The sequence below is a fragment of the Apium graveolens genome, chromosome 4 (genome assembly GCF_009905375.1).
Source record: "Apium graveolens cultivar Ventura chromosome 4, ASM990537v1, whole genome shotgun sequence".
Lineage (NCBI taxonomy): Eukaryota > Viridiplantae > Streptophyta > Magnoliopsida > Apiales > Apiaceae > Apium > Apium graveolens.
The window spans coordinates 311,974,593-311,991,083 of record NC_133650.1 but is presented as its reverse complement, the minus strand read 5'-3'; the positions used below and the strand labels follow the sequence as shown (position 1 = coordinate 311,991,083).

General features: G+C 40.3%; 2 protein-coding genes across 3 annotated transcripts in view; one reads left to right on the top strand and one right to left on the bottom strand.

The window, feature by feature from the left end:
• LOC141721776 (disease resistance protein Roq1-like) overlaps positions 1 to 16,491 on the bottom strand; it is a 67,736-nt gene that overhangs the window by 26,592 nt on the left and 24,653 nt on the right. The window lies entirely within an intron of this gene.
• LOC141721773 (uncharacterized) lies at positions 687 to 3,884 on the top strand. The gene is made up of 3 exons (XM_074524864.1): positions 687 to 1,499; positions 2,021 to 3,217; positions 3,296 to 3,884. The coding sequence occupies exons 1-3, from the start codon at positions 1,452 to 1,454 to the stop codon at positions 3,536 to 3,538; spliced, it is 1,488 nt and encodes a 495-aa protein (XP_074380965.1). The 5' UTR covers positions 687 to 1,451; the 3' UTR covers positions 3,539 to 3,884.

Below are 16,491 nucleotides of genomic sequence, written 5' to 3'. Positions count from 1 at the left end.
TTTAGAAAAAAATAAATATATGTGGTTTGCCTTAATAAATTTTTAAGAAAATAATTATTAATTGAACGATAAATATCTAACTACCATAATAATATTTTTTGCAAGAACTAAAATATAAATTTCGTGTAAATTTTATTCTATATTTTTTTTCAAAAATTTTCTGCCATTTTTTAAAATAATTCGACCGAAATCGGTTGAATTTAGTAAAAAATTCGTTGGCGGGAAAATTCCCTCCATTTTTTGGCAAGGCTAAATTCGATTGAATGCAGTTGAATTTAGGAGCACGCCTAAACTCAACCGTATACGGTTGTATATAAATATGGTTGTATTTATTCGGTTGTAATTAGTAAGGCTAAATTCAACCGAATGCGGTTGAATTTAGGAGCACGCCTAAACTCAACCGTATACGGTTGTATATATATACGGTTGTATTTATTCGGTTGTAATTAGTACTAAATTCGACCGCGTAAATACGACCGTATTTAAATACGCCCGCATGCGGTTGTATTTAGCCGCACCCTTAATTTCAACCGAAAGCGGTTGAATTTGATGTCGGTTGTATTTGTGCGGTTGTATTTAGCCTTATTTTCTTGTAGTGGCCAAACAAAGAAACGTTGACTGACTTTTCAATGTTGCACAAATTTATAACTACAGTGCTGCTTTTACTCACAACCATTCCTTCTTTGCTATTTCTCGATTTCTTGCTATTTTCCTTACATGGCTTCTACTAGTAGTCTTGAAATTACTGCCCCTTGTTCTTCATCATCATCTCCACCCAAGGCCTGGGATGTGTTCTTGAGCTTTTACGGTGACGACACTCGCAAAAACTTTACTTCACATCTTTACTCTGCTTTGGATCAAGCTGGAATTCTAACCTTCCGAGACGATCCTGCTCTTCAAAAGGGCCAAGAAATTTCATCCGGGCTGCTCCATGCAATCAGAGATTCAAAGATGTTTGTCCTCATTATTTCCGAGAACTATGCTCGTTCCCCGTGGTGCCTTAAAGAGCTCGTCGATATCCTTAGTTGCAAGAAAACTAAGAATCAGGTTATTCCCGTTTTTTACTACGTCGATCCATCAGATGTCCGTCACCAAAAAGGGAGTTTTGGAGACGCACTTGATTATCATTATCAGAAGAAGCGTTACTCTCCTGAGATGATAGACGAGTGGAAATCAGCTCTTGCTCAAGTCGCGGCGCTATCAGGATACCATCTTAAAAAAGAAGCAAATGAGTATGTCCCTTTATCTTAGATCTAACTCAATCAACGGAAAAACAAATCAATTCCCAAATATTTGAGAAACTACCCAAATTGAGATTACTTGAAATACGTAATGTTGATGACATCAAAGGGCATTTTAAAAATTCATTTCAAGAATTAAGGTGCATCTATTGGAATTTTTGTACGTGGACACGGTTGCCTTTGAGTTTTCGACCACAAAAATTGGTATCCATGATTATGCAACATAGCAATTTCAAGACGTTATGGGATGATGCAATGGTATGAAATTAAATTTGTTCACTACTTTTATAGAAATTTAATTTATTCATATTTTGTTCATTTAATATTAAAATAATATATATTTTTACTTATTTCTATCCTAAAATATAAAATATGTAGTAATATATAAGAATTTAATTTTTGACTTTTGTATTCTTTTAAACGGTCTTTCACGAGTTTGAATGTGATAAATGTCGAATTGAAGTTGAAAACAACTCTCAACTTTGAAAATTCAAAATCTATTGAGAGATTATTCTTTTATGCCACATAGCAATTTAAAGATGTTGTGGGATGATGCCATGGTATGTATACTTTTATAAAAATAGTATTTATACATATTTTGTTCAATTACTTATATGTATTCTTATATATTTTATCCTAAACTACAGGATATAACACAATATGTAGATATTTGTTAGTGAGAACTAGCAAAATTTACTTGTTTTTTACTAACATAATTTTAAGGGCAATGTAACTGTGAATTAATATTTATTTTTTGTCTTTTGTATTATTTAAAACAGTCTTTCACAAATCTGAAGAGGATAAATGTAGAATACTCTCTAAACTTGAAAACAACTCCCAACTTTGGAAATTCAAAATCTATTGAGAGGTTATCATTTCGTGGTTGTGAGAGCTTGCTAAAGGTCCACCCATCAATTAGAGAGTTGTCTGGTTTGTATGATTTGGATTTGAAGGAATGCATTAACGTGAAAGTTTCAGCTGAAACACTGGGTCAGTCAAGTGCATTGACCTATTTGTATTTGGGTTATTGTAGCAATTTAACACAATTGCCAAAGCAATTGGGTGCTATGAAAGGCTTAAGTACATTTCTTGCAAATGGTACTGCAATCGAACAACTTCCAGATTCGTTTGGAGATCTCATTAATTTGGAGTTACTGGATTTGATTGGCTGCGAAAATCTTAGGTATCTTCCAAATAGCTTATGGAAGCTCAAGTTGCTTCAAGAACTAGATCTGCATATGTGTTCAAAGCTGAAGCGATTGCCTGATAAATTGGAGAAGATGCAATGTTTACAACAGCTGGATGCATCCGGAACAGACATCGAAGAAGTACCAGATTCAATAGGACTACTGAGTAGGTTAAGAATATTGAATTTGTCTGGCTGCAACAAGCTTAAAAATCTGCCAGATAGTGTATGGAATCTTCCATCACTTACTCAATTATATATTTTCCAAACGGATATGGGTAGAATTAATGTGCCTGCTACAGTGAACAATACAAAGTTGTTAGATTTGTCTCTGAAGTGTGATGTAAGAGTATGGTTGCCTGTGATTTCAAGTTTCTCTTGTTTGAAAAGTTTAGTTCTTTGTGCTGGGGATGAGAGTTTATCTTCAACCGAACCATTCAGTCTCTCTATGCTTCACAGCCTAGAGTTTCTAGAATTGTATAACTGTACAAATTTCGGGTCATCGCTTCCGGATCTTCCTCTTAATATATCACTCTTACGCCTAAGTGGGCATGAAAGACTAGTACATCTACCCGATTTATCAAGCTTGAAAAGGTTGAAGACGTTGGTGATACAGAGGTTCATCGGCCTTAAATCACTTTCATCACTTCCTCCTCATCTTCAATTACTTAGAATTTATGGTTGCAGAAGCCTACAACATCTATCAGGCGTGTCAATGCTGAAGGAATTGAGTGATTTGAGTTTTGGTATATATAACATTCCGAAACCAGCTGTTTCGAGTTTCCTTCAGGTTGGTTTCTATCTGAACTCCCTCCTTTTATACAGAATCACACTTTTATAAATATAAGTTCAAATATTTATTATGCAGGTATTAGGTTTAAGAAAACAGTTCCTCCGTTCCAATAAAGTTGAGCTACCTAAGATTGCAGAATGGATCAGCTATAAAAGCACTGGGCATTCAGTCTGTATTGATATCCCTACAATGCCGGCAGATAACTTCTTAGGTCTTGCTCTCTCGGTTCTTGTTAGGAGCAAAACCGGTGTAACTGATTTTAGCATAAAAGCTGTTGTTACTAATAAAACAAATGGTACAATAACGGGGCTGAAGTAAGTTATGTGGCAAAATGCATAAGAGGAGATGAAATCTCAATTAGAAGTGGAGATAGAATTCAGATTGTACTACATAGGCAAACATATAGTCTTAATGGATTCATTGAAGTTCCTAGGGAAGGAGTGAAGGCAGAGCTGTTGGGCGGCCATGTGATACAAAGAACACTCTCCGCCCCTGATTTCCCCTCTGCTCTCAACAACTTGATAAAACTTTCTAAGAAGCTGATATTTCTGGGCTTTTAAGTGGAGTTTTGTGGATCATGTGAATTATATATCACTTAATTCTATTATAAATTTAGTTCTGTAATAAATTCCTCTTATACAAATTATTTTTTGTGCTCTTTTAATATATTTGTTTCTGATCTATTCAGAAACAAATGCTAACAAATTCTTGTACTAATCGGCAGAAAAAGAAAAGAGGATAGACAAGCAAATTCTTTAAAGGGTTAAATGGCGTTTTGGTCACTCAAGTGACCACTAACTTTCACTTGGGTCATCGAACTCAAAAAGCTGTCAGTCAACTGATCGTACTCATAAAAATTTTCAATCAAGTCACTACCCGTTAGTGTCGTTAAGTTTTGGACGGAAAGCTGAATCAGCAAGTGACATGGCTTCCACGTCATGTGACCGTTGTACCCGCCCAGACCATTTAAAACCCATAAATTAAAACCCATAACCCATAATCACTACTTCTCTTCTTCTTCAGTTTATTTTCTTGCAATTAGGGTTCTTCCTTTTACCCTTCTTTCTACCATGTCCACTTCCAAAAGCTCCACAGCCTCAGCCCCATCTGTGAACAATTCATTTAACTCGTATAGAATCCATAAAAACAACTTCGGTGTCGATCATGGATATGATAATATTAAATGTAAGTGTGATATTGTATCACCCCTTCAAGAAGCTTGGAAAGAAGGTACTCAAGATCCGGGTCGGAGGTTTTTTGGCTGCAAGAACTATAGGGATCCCTGCAAGAAGTGCAATTTTTTTTTGTGGGCTGATCCACCCTACACTGACAGAGCCCGAGAAGTTATACATGGATTGAAGGAAAAATTGAAGATGAAAGATGTCGAATTGGCTAAAATCAAGCAAGAGTTGAGTTTCGTAGAAAGGAAAATGTTAGTAATTGATGAAGAGCGTATGGCAATGCAAAAAAAGATGGACGACGTAACAGAAATGGTGAAGGAAAAAGCTCATTTCAGAACGAAGAAGATGCTATGCTTTGTTATCTTAGTTTGTTTTGTGGTTATGTTCTTTAAGTAATGTTAATGATGTAATATTTATGTCAGAATTAGTGAATGTAATGTTATGGATGTTATTGTTTATGTTTTTATGAATGAAATGTTTATGTTTATGTGATAGTATAACATTGAGATGTTCGAAATAAATACAGTGCCAAAGTTATATATTATGACCAGAAGATTAATCCATAGTGCGTACATAGAGTTATACTACATAAATAGTAGTTCAATGTCACAAATGACAAGAGTTTAAAGTACTCAAATGGTTCTAACTTTGGCATAAGTAATTCATCTACTTTTTTCTTGGGTGTGGCAGTCCTGCTACTCTCTTTCTTGGAGTTGATTTTTTCACTTGTCTCACTGCACTTGTTGGAGGTTTGTTGCTAAGGGTCGTGGGTTTTAATTGGGTCGGGTTTATTTTGTTGGGTGGTTTTAGGATTGGGCGGGTCAATTATCTGATGTGGCATCCGACTTGTACATATTTAACGGAGAACCGTCTATAGTCAACGAGATTTAACGTTCGTGAAATTTTTAACGTGTGCCATGATTAAGTTGAACATTATTATTTCTTCAGTGACCTCATTGACAGCTTTTTGAGTTCGATGACCCAAGTGAAAGTTAGTGGTCACTTGAGTGACCAAAACGCCATTTAACCCATTCTTTAAATAATCATCGTCATGGTATTGGCATCTAGAGTGCTTGCAAGCATTATCATCAACTCAGTAACTTGAATAGTGTTGGACCAAGACATTAAAGTCAAAAGGAGTTATAATTAGGATAATTGTAAAGCATAATGTAAAGCCCAAGAAGGCCCATTTTGTAAGAAAAGCCCATTTGGGACATGGAATAAATATAAGACAACAACCTCATTTGAAGAGGTTGACAAATTAAAGTAAAGAGATCATCTCCTAAAATTATAGTCTTAATAATATAATAATATTGTAGGATTATCATTTGGCGCTAGAAGGAGCTTTATTTTACAGATCCAACCGGAAAATGATTGTGGAAGAGCTTGATCCGGGAACAGCCGGACCAACTCAAGTGAAGGAGTTGACGGCATAAATTGTCGCCGACCCCTCGACCTTCGATGGTCGTGAGCTTCCCAAGCAGCCGGCATTAAAGCCAAAATGTTTGTTTCCTCCACCTGAAGGCCCTCCCGAGGATCAGCCGGAGAGCTTGAAAGATACACGTCAAAGAGACAAGAAGAGAAAATTCGTCTCAGATCAGCGTTTTGGAATACAAACCTCCAGAGGTAAGAAGGTTCTCTCAAGCGACATGCGACTACATTTAGAAAAGAAAGAAAGGCTAAAGGCTCAAAACCAAGAAAATCCGGAAGAACCAGAAGAACCATTCGATTCAGATGAAGAGCTAGAACTACTAGAACGTGAGACTCGGAGGCTGCAGACCAAACTCGAGCGAAAGCGTAAAATTCACCGTCTCCGTCAAGAGCTCCAACAAACAACAATACAAAACAAAGAGCAAGATGATGAATTTTATGATGAAGACGATGATGCAGAATATGAATATGAGCCATCGGCAGAGTCGACCTATTCACAACCACGTGAACGTCGACAGCGGACAGTGTCATCCGCCGAGGTTTCGCGCCAAAATAAATCCACAGAGTCCATATCACATGAAGAATTTTCCAAAATGCAAGAAGAAATCGCCCAAATGCGTAACATCATGAGGAATCAATCAGGATTTGAAACTGTCTCTGAAAGCCCTTTATCCCTCGTCCTCGAGAAAGCGCGCATCGACAGGACATTAAAAACCCCATCCCTCGATCACTTCGACGGATCTTCAGACCCGTTGGCATTTCTCAACACATGCGACGGACGAATGGCTTTCTTCGACCACTCTGAAATCGCCCGTTGTCAGTTTTTCTCTACATGCCTTCAAGGCACAACACTCCGATGGTATAGCAATTTGTCTCCTCGATCCATCGATTCATGGGCAACCTTAAAAAGCAAATTGCAAGAACGGTTCTCCAGTAACTATAAAGGCATCAAGGTCATAGCATCTTTGATGACAATGCATCAACACTTAGGTGAGAGCCTTCGCAGCTTTTTAACCCGATTTAGGTAAGAGATCGCCGAGATTCCAGATTTAATTGAACAAATGGCCGTCAACTTCTTAACGGCAGGTATCGATAAGTCACGACATGGATTACTCCTAGAAGAAATTTTCAAAAAAAGGCCAAAGACTCTCCAAGCAGCATTCCAAATTATTGAACATCGTATGATGCTACAAGAAGCAGTGAGCTGCATTCGGTCACCCCGACGTTCTTCAAGGCATGAACGTCGTCATAGCTATAGCCCGCGATCTCCCGCGCGAGAAAGACGCCATGAGCGTCGTCGATCACCTCTGCCACGTGTGGATGATCGCTTTTCGAGGGATAGAAAGGAAAGGGACTGGCAGCCCCACACTCGACCAGAGAAAGAGTTTACTAAATTGAACACAGAGAAGACAACAATTTTGGCAGTTCTAAAAACAGAGCCAGACTACAGACCACCGAGGCCCATGAAGGCCGGAAGACCCCCAGTTCCAGATATTACGAGTATCATGAGGATACTGGTCACACTACAGAACAGTGCTTTCATAGAGGGAAAGATTCGTCGGGGACAGTTAGTACATTACGTACAACAAGAAGACAATCCTAGACGTCACCATCGAGATCAAGAGGACCGGGTCATTAACGTCATATTTGGGGGAGCAGCTTCCGGAGGATTCTCTCACAACTCCAGGAAAACGTACGCTCGAGAAGTCTTCAACGTCAATCCCTCGACAGTTAAACGCCCTCGTGTGAATCTGACCCCGGTCATTTCCTTCTCCGATGATGATTATCATCCGGGGCTCATCGAGGGTCATCAAGATGCTCTTGTCATCACAACCCGAGTAGGAAATAATACTGTGAAAAAGATGTTGGTCGACAACGGAAGTTCTGTCGATGTCCTCTACCATCACGCCTTTTCGCGAATGGACATCGGAGATCGACGGCTCGAGAACTCTCGAACACCGTTGTACGGATTTACAGGAAATGAGGTCCACGTGGTAGGAACCATTGATATGCCAGTTCTCTTTGGCTCACCACCTTGCCAGGTTTGAAAAGTCGTTAAATTTCATGTGATCAGTGCTTCCACCAGCTTTAATGCCATCCTAGGCCGCACTACAATCACAACCTTAAAAGCAATAACTTCAATCTCCCATTTGAAGATGAAATTTCCCACCGACTTCGGCATCGGAGAAATGATTGGAGATCAGGCGACCGCGAGACAGTGCTACCTGACAACAGTTTCCCCAAAGAAAAAGGGGGAAGATGATCTAGGAGTCAACCATATACTCGAAATCGACCCCCGCGACTCAATTGAATCTACAAATCAGAATTCCTGTTTCCCTGTAGAAGAGACGGAGGAGATCGAAGTAGTCACCGGCAACCCAACAAAGACAACCAAGGTGGGAAAAGGACTCCCTGAACATTTGAAGCAAGAGATCATTAACCTTGTTAGAGAATTTTCCGATATATTCGCCTGGGACCCGTAAGACATGCCGGGAAATCCCGAGGTCATCGCACGCCATTCCCTCCACATCAACAAAAACATTGCTCCAATACGGCAAAAACGTCGAATATTCTCCGACGAAAAGAGGGCAGCTATTGATCAAGAAATTGACCGACTTCTCGAAGCTAAATTCATCGAGCCCGTCCAGTTCCCTACATGGATCTCCAATATCGTTTTGGTCAAGAAACACAATGGAAAGTGGCGAATGTGTGTCGACTATTTTGATGTTAACAGAGCATGCCCCAAAGATTTCTATCCACTCCCAAACATCGATCAGCTGATCGACTCTACAGCAGGAAACGAACTCCTTTCCTTTATGAATGCGTTTTCAGGGTACAATCAGATAAAAATGGATTCTCATGACTGGGAGCAAACGACATTCATTACTCACAGAGGAGTGTTTGGATATCGGGTCATGCCCTTCGGGTTGATTAATGCTGGCGTAACTTTTCAACAGATGATGGACACAATCTTTGGCTCGCAAATAGGAAAAAACATGTTAATCTATGTCGACGACATGATAACCAAGTCCAAACTCGCCGTTAACCACTCACTTGATCTTCGTTAGACCTTTGAAAATTCCTGGAAGCATAACTTGCACCTCAACCCTAACAAAAGCTCATTCGGGCTTACATCCGGCAAGTTTCTGAGATTTCTGGTAACACAGCGAGGCATCGAGGCCGACCCCGCACAGAAAAAAGCCATCCTTGAAATGGATGATCCAAAATCCATCAAAGACTTGGAAAAGCTAACAGGATGCATAACAGCCCTGCGAAGATTTATCCCGCAATCGTCCAAAAGGTGTCTCCCGTTCTTCGCAACCATAAAAAAGGCTTCAAGATCAACATCATTCGAATGGAGCGATGAGTGCAAATCCAGCTTCACGGAACTCAAAGCGTTTTAAACAAATCCTCTTATCCTCACTAGGCCAATCCCAGGCGAAGCTCTGCGCATTTATCTATCGGCGTCCGACGAAACAGTTGCAGCCATCCTTGTCCGACTCGACGAAGGAAGAGAGGTTCCCGTGTACTACATTAGTCACTCACTGCGTGATGCTGAAACTCGGTACCCTCAGGTCGAAAAGCTCGTGTACGCCTTAGTCATTGCAAGCAGAAAACTCCGACACTATTTCCAAGCAAGGGAAATACACGTGTTAACAAATGCGCCGCTTAAAAGAATCTTGCACAAACCCGATATGACAGGAAGGCTCGCCGCATGGACCATCGAACTAAGTCAGTTCTACATCGAGTATAAACCACGAACAGCCATAAAGGCTCAGGTCCTCTCAGATTTTGTAGCAGAATGCCAATTCAAGGCCAAAGTGTCGGGTCCCGAGGAAGCCTATCTAAGGTCGTGGCTGTTGTTTGTTGACGGATCATCGACCTCGAATTCTGGTGGTGCAAGGATAATTCTTATCAGCCCAGAAGGGTTTAAAATCCAGCAAGCCCTTAAGTTCAAATTCCAAGCGACAAATAACGTGGCCGAGTACGAGGCGTTAATTGCGGGATTAAAGTTGGCAATGGACCTTGAGGTAGATATTATCGATATATTTGGCGATTCCCAGCTGGTAGTTAAACAAATAAGCGGAGAGTTTAAGACTCACAATGAAAACATGGCTAAATACCTTGCAATAACACAAGAGCTGCTCAAGAAATTCTCCTCCTGAAAACTCTCAAATGTTCATAGAACAGAAAATCAGTGGGCTGATTCCCTCGCCAAGTTAGCCTCGTCCAATCTGAAAATGAACCTCGACCCAGTATATGTTGACAGCCTGACATCCCCCGCTATCGACACATTGATGGTCCACAACATTCAGAATAATCCTGACCGGCGAAACCCTATCCTCGAGTACATCCTAGAAAACAAACTTCCCACGGAGAAAAATGAGGCCCGCACTGTCATGTTTAAGGCAAGGAACTATTGCACGATCGGCTCAGTGTTGTATCGACGTGCTATAACTAAACCACTTCTCCGATGTTTAAGCCCGGAAGAGGCCGATCAAGCAATCCTCGAGGTACATACGGGAATATATGGCGAACATCTCGGGGGAAAGAACCTAGCTCTTAAAATCATGAGATAGGGGATGTATTGGCCCACACTCCGAAAAGATTGTGAAAATTACGTTCGCAAATGTCAAGCATGCCAAAGACATGGAAATGTGAGTCATCGACCCACAACAGAGCTCAACTCAGTCCTCGCCCCTTGCCCTTTCTATCAATGGGGAATTGACATTGTGGGGCCCTTTTCAAAGTCTAAAAATCAATGCCAATACATCGTGGTTGCAGTCGACTACGCTACGAAGTGGGTCGAGGCAAAACCTCTCTCCAAGATCAGAGAAAAAGAGATGATTGAATTTTTTATGGAATATGTGGTGTTTCGATTCGGAATTCCAAGGATTTTAGTCTCGGATAATGGGACACAATTTGTAGGCGCACAATTCGAAAAAGGTTTAAGCGATTTGAAAATCCAACACATCTTGCAGAAGTAACGAACAGAACCATCTTACAAGGATTAAAGAAAAGAATAGAAGAAATTCCCCGATGTTGGGTTGATGAGCTCCCTAATGTGTTGTGGTCCTACAGAACAACTCCTCGAAGTGCAACAGGAGAAACTCCTTTCCGTCTCGCATACGGCATCGACGTTGTTTTGCCTGTCGAGATTAGTCTGATTTCCTCGAGGATCGAGGTCTTCGATCCTTCTCTTGCTGCCGAAGGATTACGCTTTTACAATGACTTACTTGAAGAAACAAGAGAGGAATCTAGACTTCGCATGATCGCACAGCAGGAGAAGACGGCAAGGTACTTCAACAAGAAATTCAAAAATAAGCGATTCGAAGTGGGAGACCTCGTCCTTCGAGACTCCGCCGCATCACAGCCAACAATCTCAGGAAAATTTAAACCACCATGGGAAGGCCCATACAAGGTGTCGAAGGTCGTCAGCACAGGAACCTACGAGCTCTCGTACCTCGATGGTCAACCAATTAAGAACTCCTGGAATGGTATCCACCTCAAGAAATTTTACCAGTGATTAACTATTTATGTAATGATTGAAACTTCGAGGCCGCAGGGCCCTACCAAAAACCAACCCTCGATGCAATGAGGGTCGTTATGAGATCCCCATCGAGGGAATTTAAGTTATAAAAGCTTTCAAAATTACTTTACAAAAATATCATAATTCATTCTCTGTTTCCTCAAAAAAAATAACATAAGTTGGATGTACCCCATTAGACTCCAAGTACAAATAACATATGTACTCCTGAACGACGAGCAATAATCGATCCCTTCACATGCAAAATATTCTTACACAATAATTAAGCACTACGCAAATAGACTCAAAAATAAACCAAAGGCAATGCATCCCAGTGAAATCCAAGTGGTACGAAAACCTTACACTTAAAATTCCTAACACGAAAAACTTTAGTAGACTAATATAAAAATTACCAAATAGATAATCGAATATCATAAAAACGTCTAAGGCCACCAAGGCCTCATTCAAAGTGCGATAAACAATGTAGCATCAATCAGGAAACATTGTCTTACAATAGCAGAAACTTAAAATTCAAATTCATACATCATCTACGGGGCATTCCCCGCCTTCAATTTTTATCGATCGGATCATCGGGCTGCGAAGCAACGAGGTCAGCAATGTAATCCTCAAACGAGTTCCCCATGGTGTCTACCCCCGCCCCCTGCATCCTAGGAACACAATGCCCATAACCATCTCCAAGGGCGTTAACAATGTCCTCGATCCCTTTTTGGACTTCCGCCTTCAAAACAGCATTCTCATCGACAATCAGTTTGTACGACGCATTCATTCCGTCGACATGGCGCTCCCAGCCTTCACACTTACTTCTTAGGTCATCGCGCTCTTTCTCAGCTTCTTGAAGCTTCCGCTCGAGCTCCGACACTTTCGCATCCTTCGACTGCCCCGAAACCTCCATTTCACCCACCTTCTTGGTCAACGCGGTATTCGCAGTAACCAACTTCGTAGATCTCTTCTCCAACTCTGAATAACTTGTCATAAGCTTTTTCCTCTCAACCCTAAGAGCACTCACCTCCGCTTCAAGTCTCTTGCAAGCCTCATCATTACCATCGGCACGAAATTCTTCCACGATATGCATAAAATCTGCGAGGAACTGTCGCAACTCACAAATACAAAGTTAAAAAATAAACAAAAAAGGAAAGAAGAAGAGAAAAGAAGAATAACTCAATGAAAAACAATACATGAAAACAAAATTCACATACCCTCTCGGCTCGACTCTTAGACCTGTCAGCAAGGTCATCCCGACGTCGACCATCGAAGGCAATCGCGTCTTGGGGAAGATGAAAAAGATTAAAAGCCCTCAACGGCACAGTTGTCCCTCCGGTCCAGCGCTCGGTGGGTTGAATCTCGACCCTCATAGGCTCCTTCTTGGATCGAGGCTCGCCAGTGTTAATCATCAAAACCCTATTGTTGACCAAGGTGATGGTCTTATTCACTCCGCTACCTGCCACAGCTGGCTCGACAAACTCTCCACCTCCCAGATTAACATCTGACGCCCTCTCTTTCGAGGATTCAACTCCACCAGATCAGCATCAGGCACAGTCTTCTCAGGAGCCTCCACAACTTTGTTTCCCTGATCATCTAGCAACTCGATGGACACAGAGTGCCCAGCCCCAGAAGCCCCAATCCTAGAAGGGCCAGGATACGCTCCATCGGCATTCTTCCTCGATGCACGCTGAACGAGCAACATCATAGCCTTATCCATCTCCTTCCTAACTCTGTTGTCCAAAATCTTCTACAAAGAAGCTCCAGCCACTAAAACAAAACAAAAGAAGAAAAATTATTCAGTATCTATTGTTGGTGCTGTGTTTTGAAGTTGAGTTCTGTGTGTTTTGTTGTGTGTGTGTGTGGTGTGAGTAAGTGTGTGTGTGTGTGGTGGGAGTAGGGCTGGGCTGTGGTTTATGAGAGAGATTTTGGTGCTTTTGTTTCTTTGTTGAGGGAGGGTAGGTGTAAGTGTGTCGAGGGTGGTTTGTGCAGGTGTCATAGGTTTGGTGCTGTAGTTTTTGTGCGTGCTGGGTTCTCTGTTCTGTTCTTGTGTTCGAAGCTGTTCTGGGGTGGATCTTTTGTTCTCATTTGGCTCTCGTGCTGCAGTTGCCAGTTGTCCAGTTGCCAGTTGCTGGGCTTAGTGTTGTTGGGCTCTTTTGATTTGGTCTTCTAGTTTTGGTTTCAAAATATGGAGGGTCATTTGCTTCTGGTGGTGCTTGATGCAGGAGGGCATATTTTTTCTTTGGGACTAGTTTATAGCCCGTGCTTTGCACACGGGTATCTCAAAAATTATTTAATAAAATAAATAAATTTATAATTCAAATTGAATAATATGATTATGAAAGATTAATTTTTCTATATAATAAGTGTATTGCATGTATATATTATCAAATAGTATGATGTGGACCATTATCATCACTATTGTTAAGAATATGTAAGGAGACAAGGTTAATTATTAAGACTATCGACATAAGAATACATACATCACAAATTGAATTACCAGGTTTGCTATCTCTCTGCTCATCACACTTATAATCTAACTTCCATTTTTTTATTTTACAGGTAATAAATATAAGAAAACACTCCCTCCCTTTCTGATGTAGTTGAGGTACCAAAGATTGGAGAATGGTTCAGCTATAAAAGCAGTGGGCGTACAGTCTCTATTGATATCCCCACATTGTCGGATGATAATTACTTCTTAGGTCTTGCGCTCTCGGTTCTTTCTACGAGCGAACCCGGTAATTATGATTTTAGCATGAAAGATGATGTTACTAATAAAACAAGCGGTGCAACAAAGTCTTGCCTGATTCCTGTATATAATGGCATTATAGGGGGTGAAGTATATTATGTGGTAAAATGCATAAGCGGAGATGAAATTTCAATTAGAAGTGGAGATAGAATTAAGATTTTACTACAAAGGCATATATATAGTCTTAATGGCCTCATAGAAGTTCCTATTGAAGAAGTGAAGATAGAGATATTTGCTGCCCATGTGATACGAAGAACACTCTCCTCCCTAGATTTTCCCTCTGTTTTGAACAAATTGATAAGATGACTTGTAAATTTCTATATATTTTCTTTTTTAAGAATAATTTTTTGCATTGTTCAGCCCTTAAATATTATCTCCAAATCATTTTATTATCTATAATCCAAACCGTTTGCACTTCTTTCATATTCTTTTAATCTGAATTTTCCTAGCTACATGTAACAGAGAAGAGATCTGAAAGCCATTCTAAAGGTTTACAAGATCAAGGAAACATTACATGATGATGTAAAACTAGGATCATTTACAGTAGGAGTATCATAAATGATGACAAGCATACAAGCAGTCGCAGCAAAACAATATTATAAACAAGACTATCACAGAGGTCTCAAAACATAGAAAATGCAGAGATGCTTTAAAGATGCAGAGAAAAAAATAGTTTCTCTAATATCAAAATAATTGCATAGTCTCTTTAGTACAGAAAGATAGATATATAAAGAAAGTAATGGGACTGCTAGTCATGTGATTGTACTATCAGATCATGTGACCCTATAACAGACTGTTGTGACAGATGATCATGAAGAACATGAGACCAATAACTTCTTTGGAATCTTCTGAGTATACTGTTAGTCCCATTTATTTAAGTAAGCTCCTCTTAATACTCTCCATCAAGCTGGTATGAACTCGAAGAGGAAGATACCAGCTTGCGAACATGAGTTTGATGAAGTGGAACTGGCAGGATCTTGGTAAGTATATCTGAAACTTGATTTGTGGAAGCCATTTCCTCAGTGATGATGTGATCAGCCTTGACTTCATCTCAAACATAATGGCAGTCAATGTCAACATATATTGTTCTTTCATGTTGAACTGAAATTGCTGCTATGGTCAGGGCAGCTTGATTATCACAATATAGGATTGTTGGTGGCAGATCTGTTAGTCCTAGATCTTTGAGAAGACTCTTCAACCAAGTAACTTCACAAGTTGTCATTGCCATGGATCGCTACTCAGTTTCTGCAGAACTACGTGACACAACAGTCTGCTTTTTTGACTTCCAGGAGATAGGTGAATCACCCAGAAAAATGCAGTAGCCAGTGATTGATTTTCTGGTTATAGGACAAGTTCCCCAGTCACTGTCACAGTAAGCTTGTAGTTGTGCAGCACTTGTGGAAGCTAGCAATATGCCTTGAGATGTTGTTCCAACAAGATATCTTAAAAGCTTCTTTGCTTCTTGAAAATGAACTATAGTAGGAGATTGCATGAACTGGCTCAGGAGTTGAACAGAAAAAGCAATGTCTGGCCGGGTTATAGTAAGGTAGATGAGCTTGCCAAGAAGTCTATGATAAGTAGTTGGGTTGGGAAGCAAGTCGCCTTGATCATTTGTCAGTTTGAAATGAGAGTCGAGAGGCAATTTGAGAGGTTTGGCACCTTGAAGGTTATATTCAGCAATGAGATCTTTAGTATATTTCTATTGAGAGATGAAGAAGCCTGCATTAGTTCTATATCTGATTGGGCCTAAGTCTTTCATGTGAAAGTGTTGGGTCAACATGGTTTTGAGATAAGTGATATGATGCTCATCATTACCACAAATTAGAAGATCGTCCACATAAATGAGCACCACTGTAAATACTTGTTCTGATTTGAAAGTGAATAAACAGTAGTCAAACTGGGACTGAGTAAAACTAAGTTGCAGCAATATAGAAGAAAGTTTAGAGAACCACTGTCGGGGGGCCGGTTTTAACCCGTACAGTGCCTTAAGAAGAAGACAGACCAAGTTCATTGTAGATTTCTGAGCACTAGCATTCACTGTAATTCGACAGCCAAGGTGAGAATATCCCGGCGATAGCTTCAGGTACACTGTTTCTTGGATGTCACCACGTAAGAACGCATCGGTGACATCCATTTGTGTTGTATGCCAGTCCAAGAGTGCAACTATAGCCAGAAGGGTTCTGATTGTTGTCATCTTTGCCACTGGGGCAAAGGTTTCTGAATAATCCTCTCCATGTGTTTGATTGCAGCCAAGCACCACCAGTCTGACCTTTTTTCTATCTACAGATCCATCTCGTGAGGTAAATGTATTTTTGGTTGTCAAGTCCAGTAACGGGTAGCCTTTCTTGGATGCAGGGTATCCCATAAATACACATGGTACAAC

Bases quoted from the DNA above. Each gene is read 5' to 3' on its own strand.
- LOC141721773 (XM_074524864.1), top strand. From the start codon at position 1,452: ATGATTATGCAACATAGCAATTTCAAGACGTTATGGGATGATGCAATG. The intron at 1,500-2,020 runs GTATGAAATTAA...TATTTAAAACAG, and splicing joins CGTTATGGGATGATGCAATG to TCTTTCACAAATCTGAAGAG. The intron at 3,218-3,295 runs GTTGGTTTCTAT...TTTATTATGCAG, and splicing joins CTGTTTCGAGTTTCCTTCAG to GTATTAGGTTTAAGAAAACA.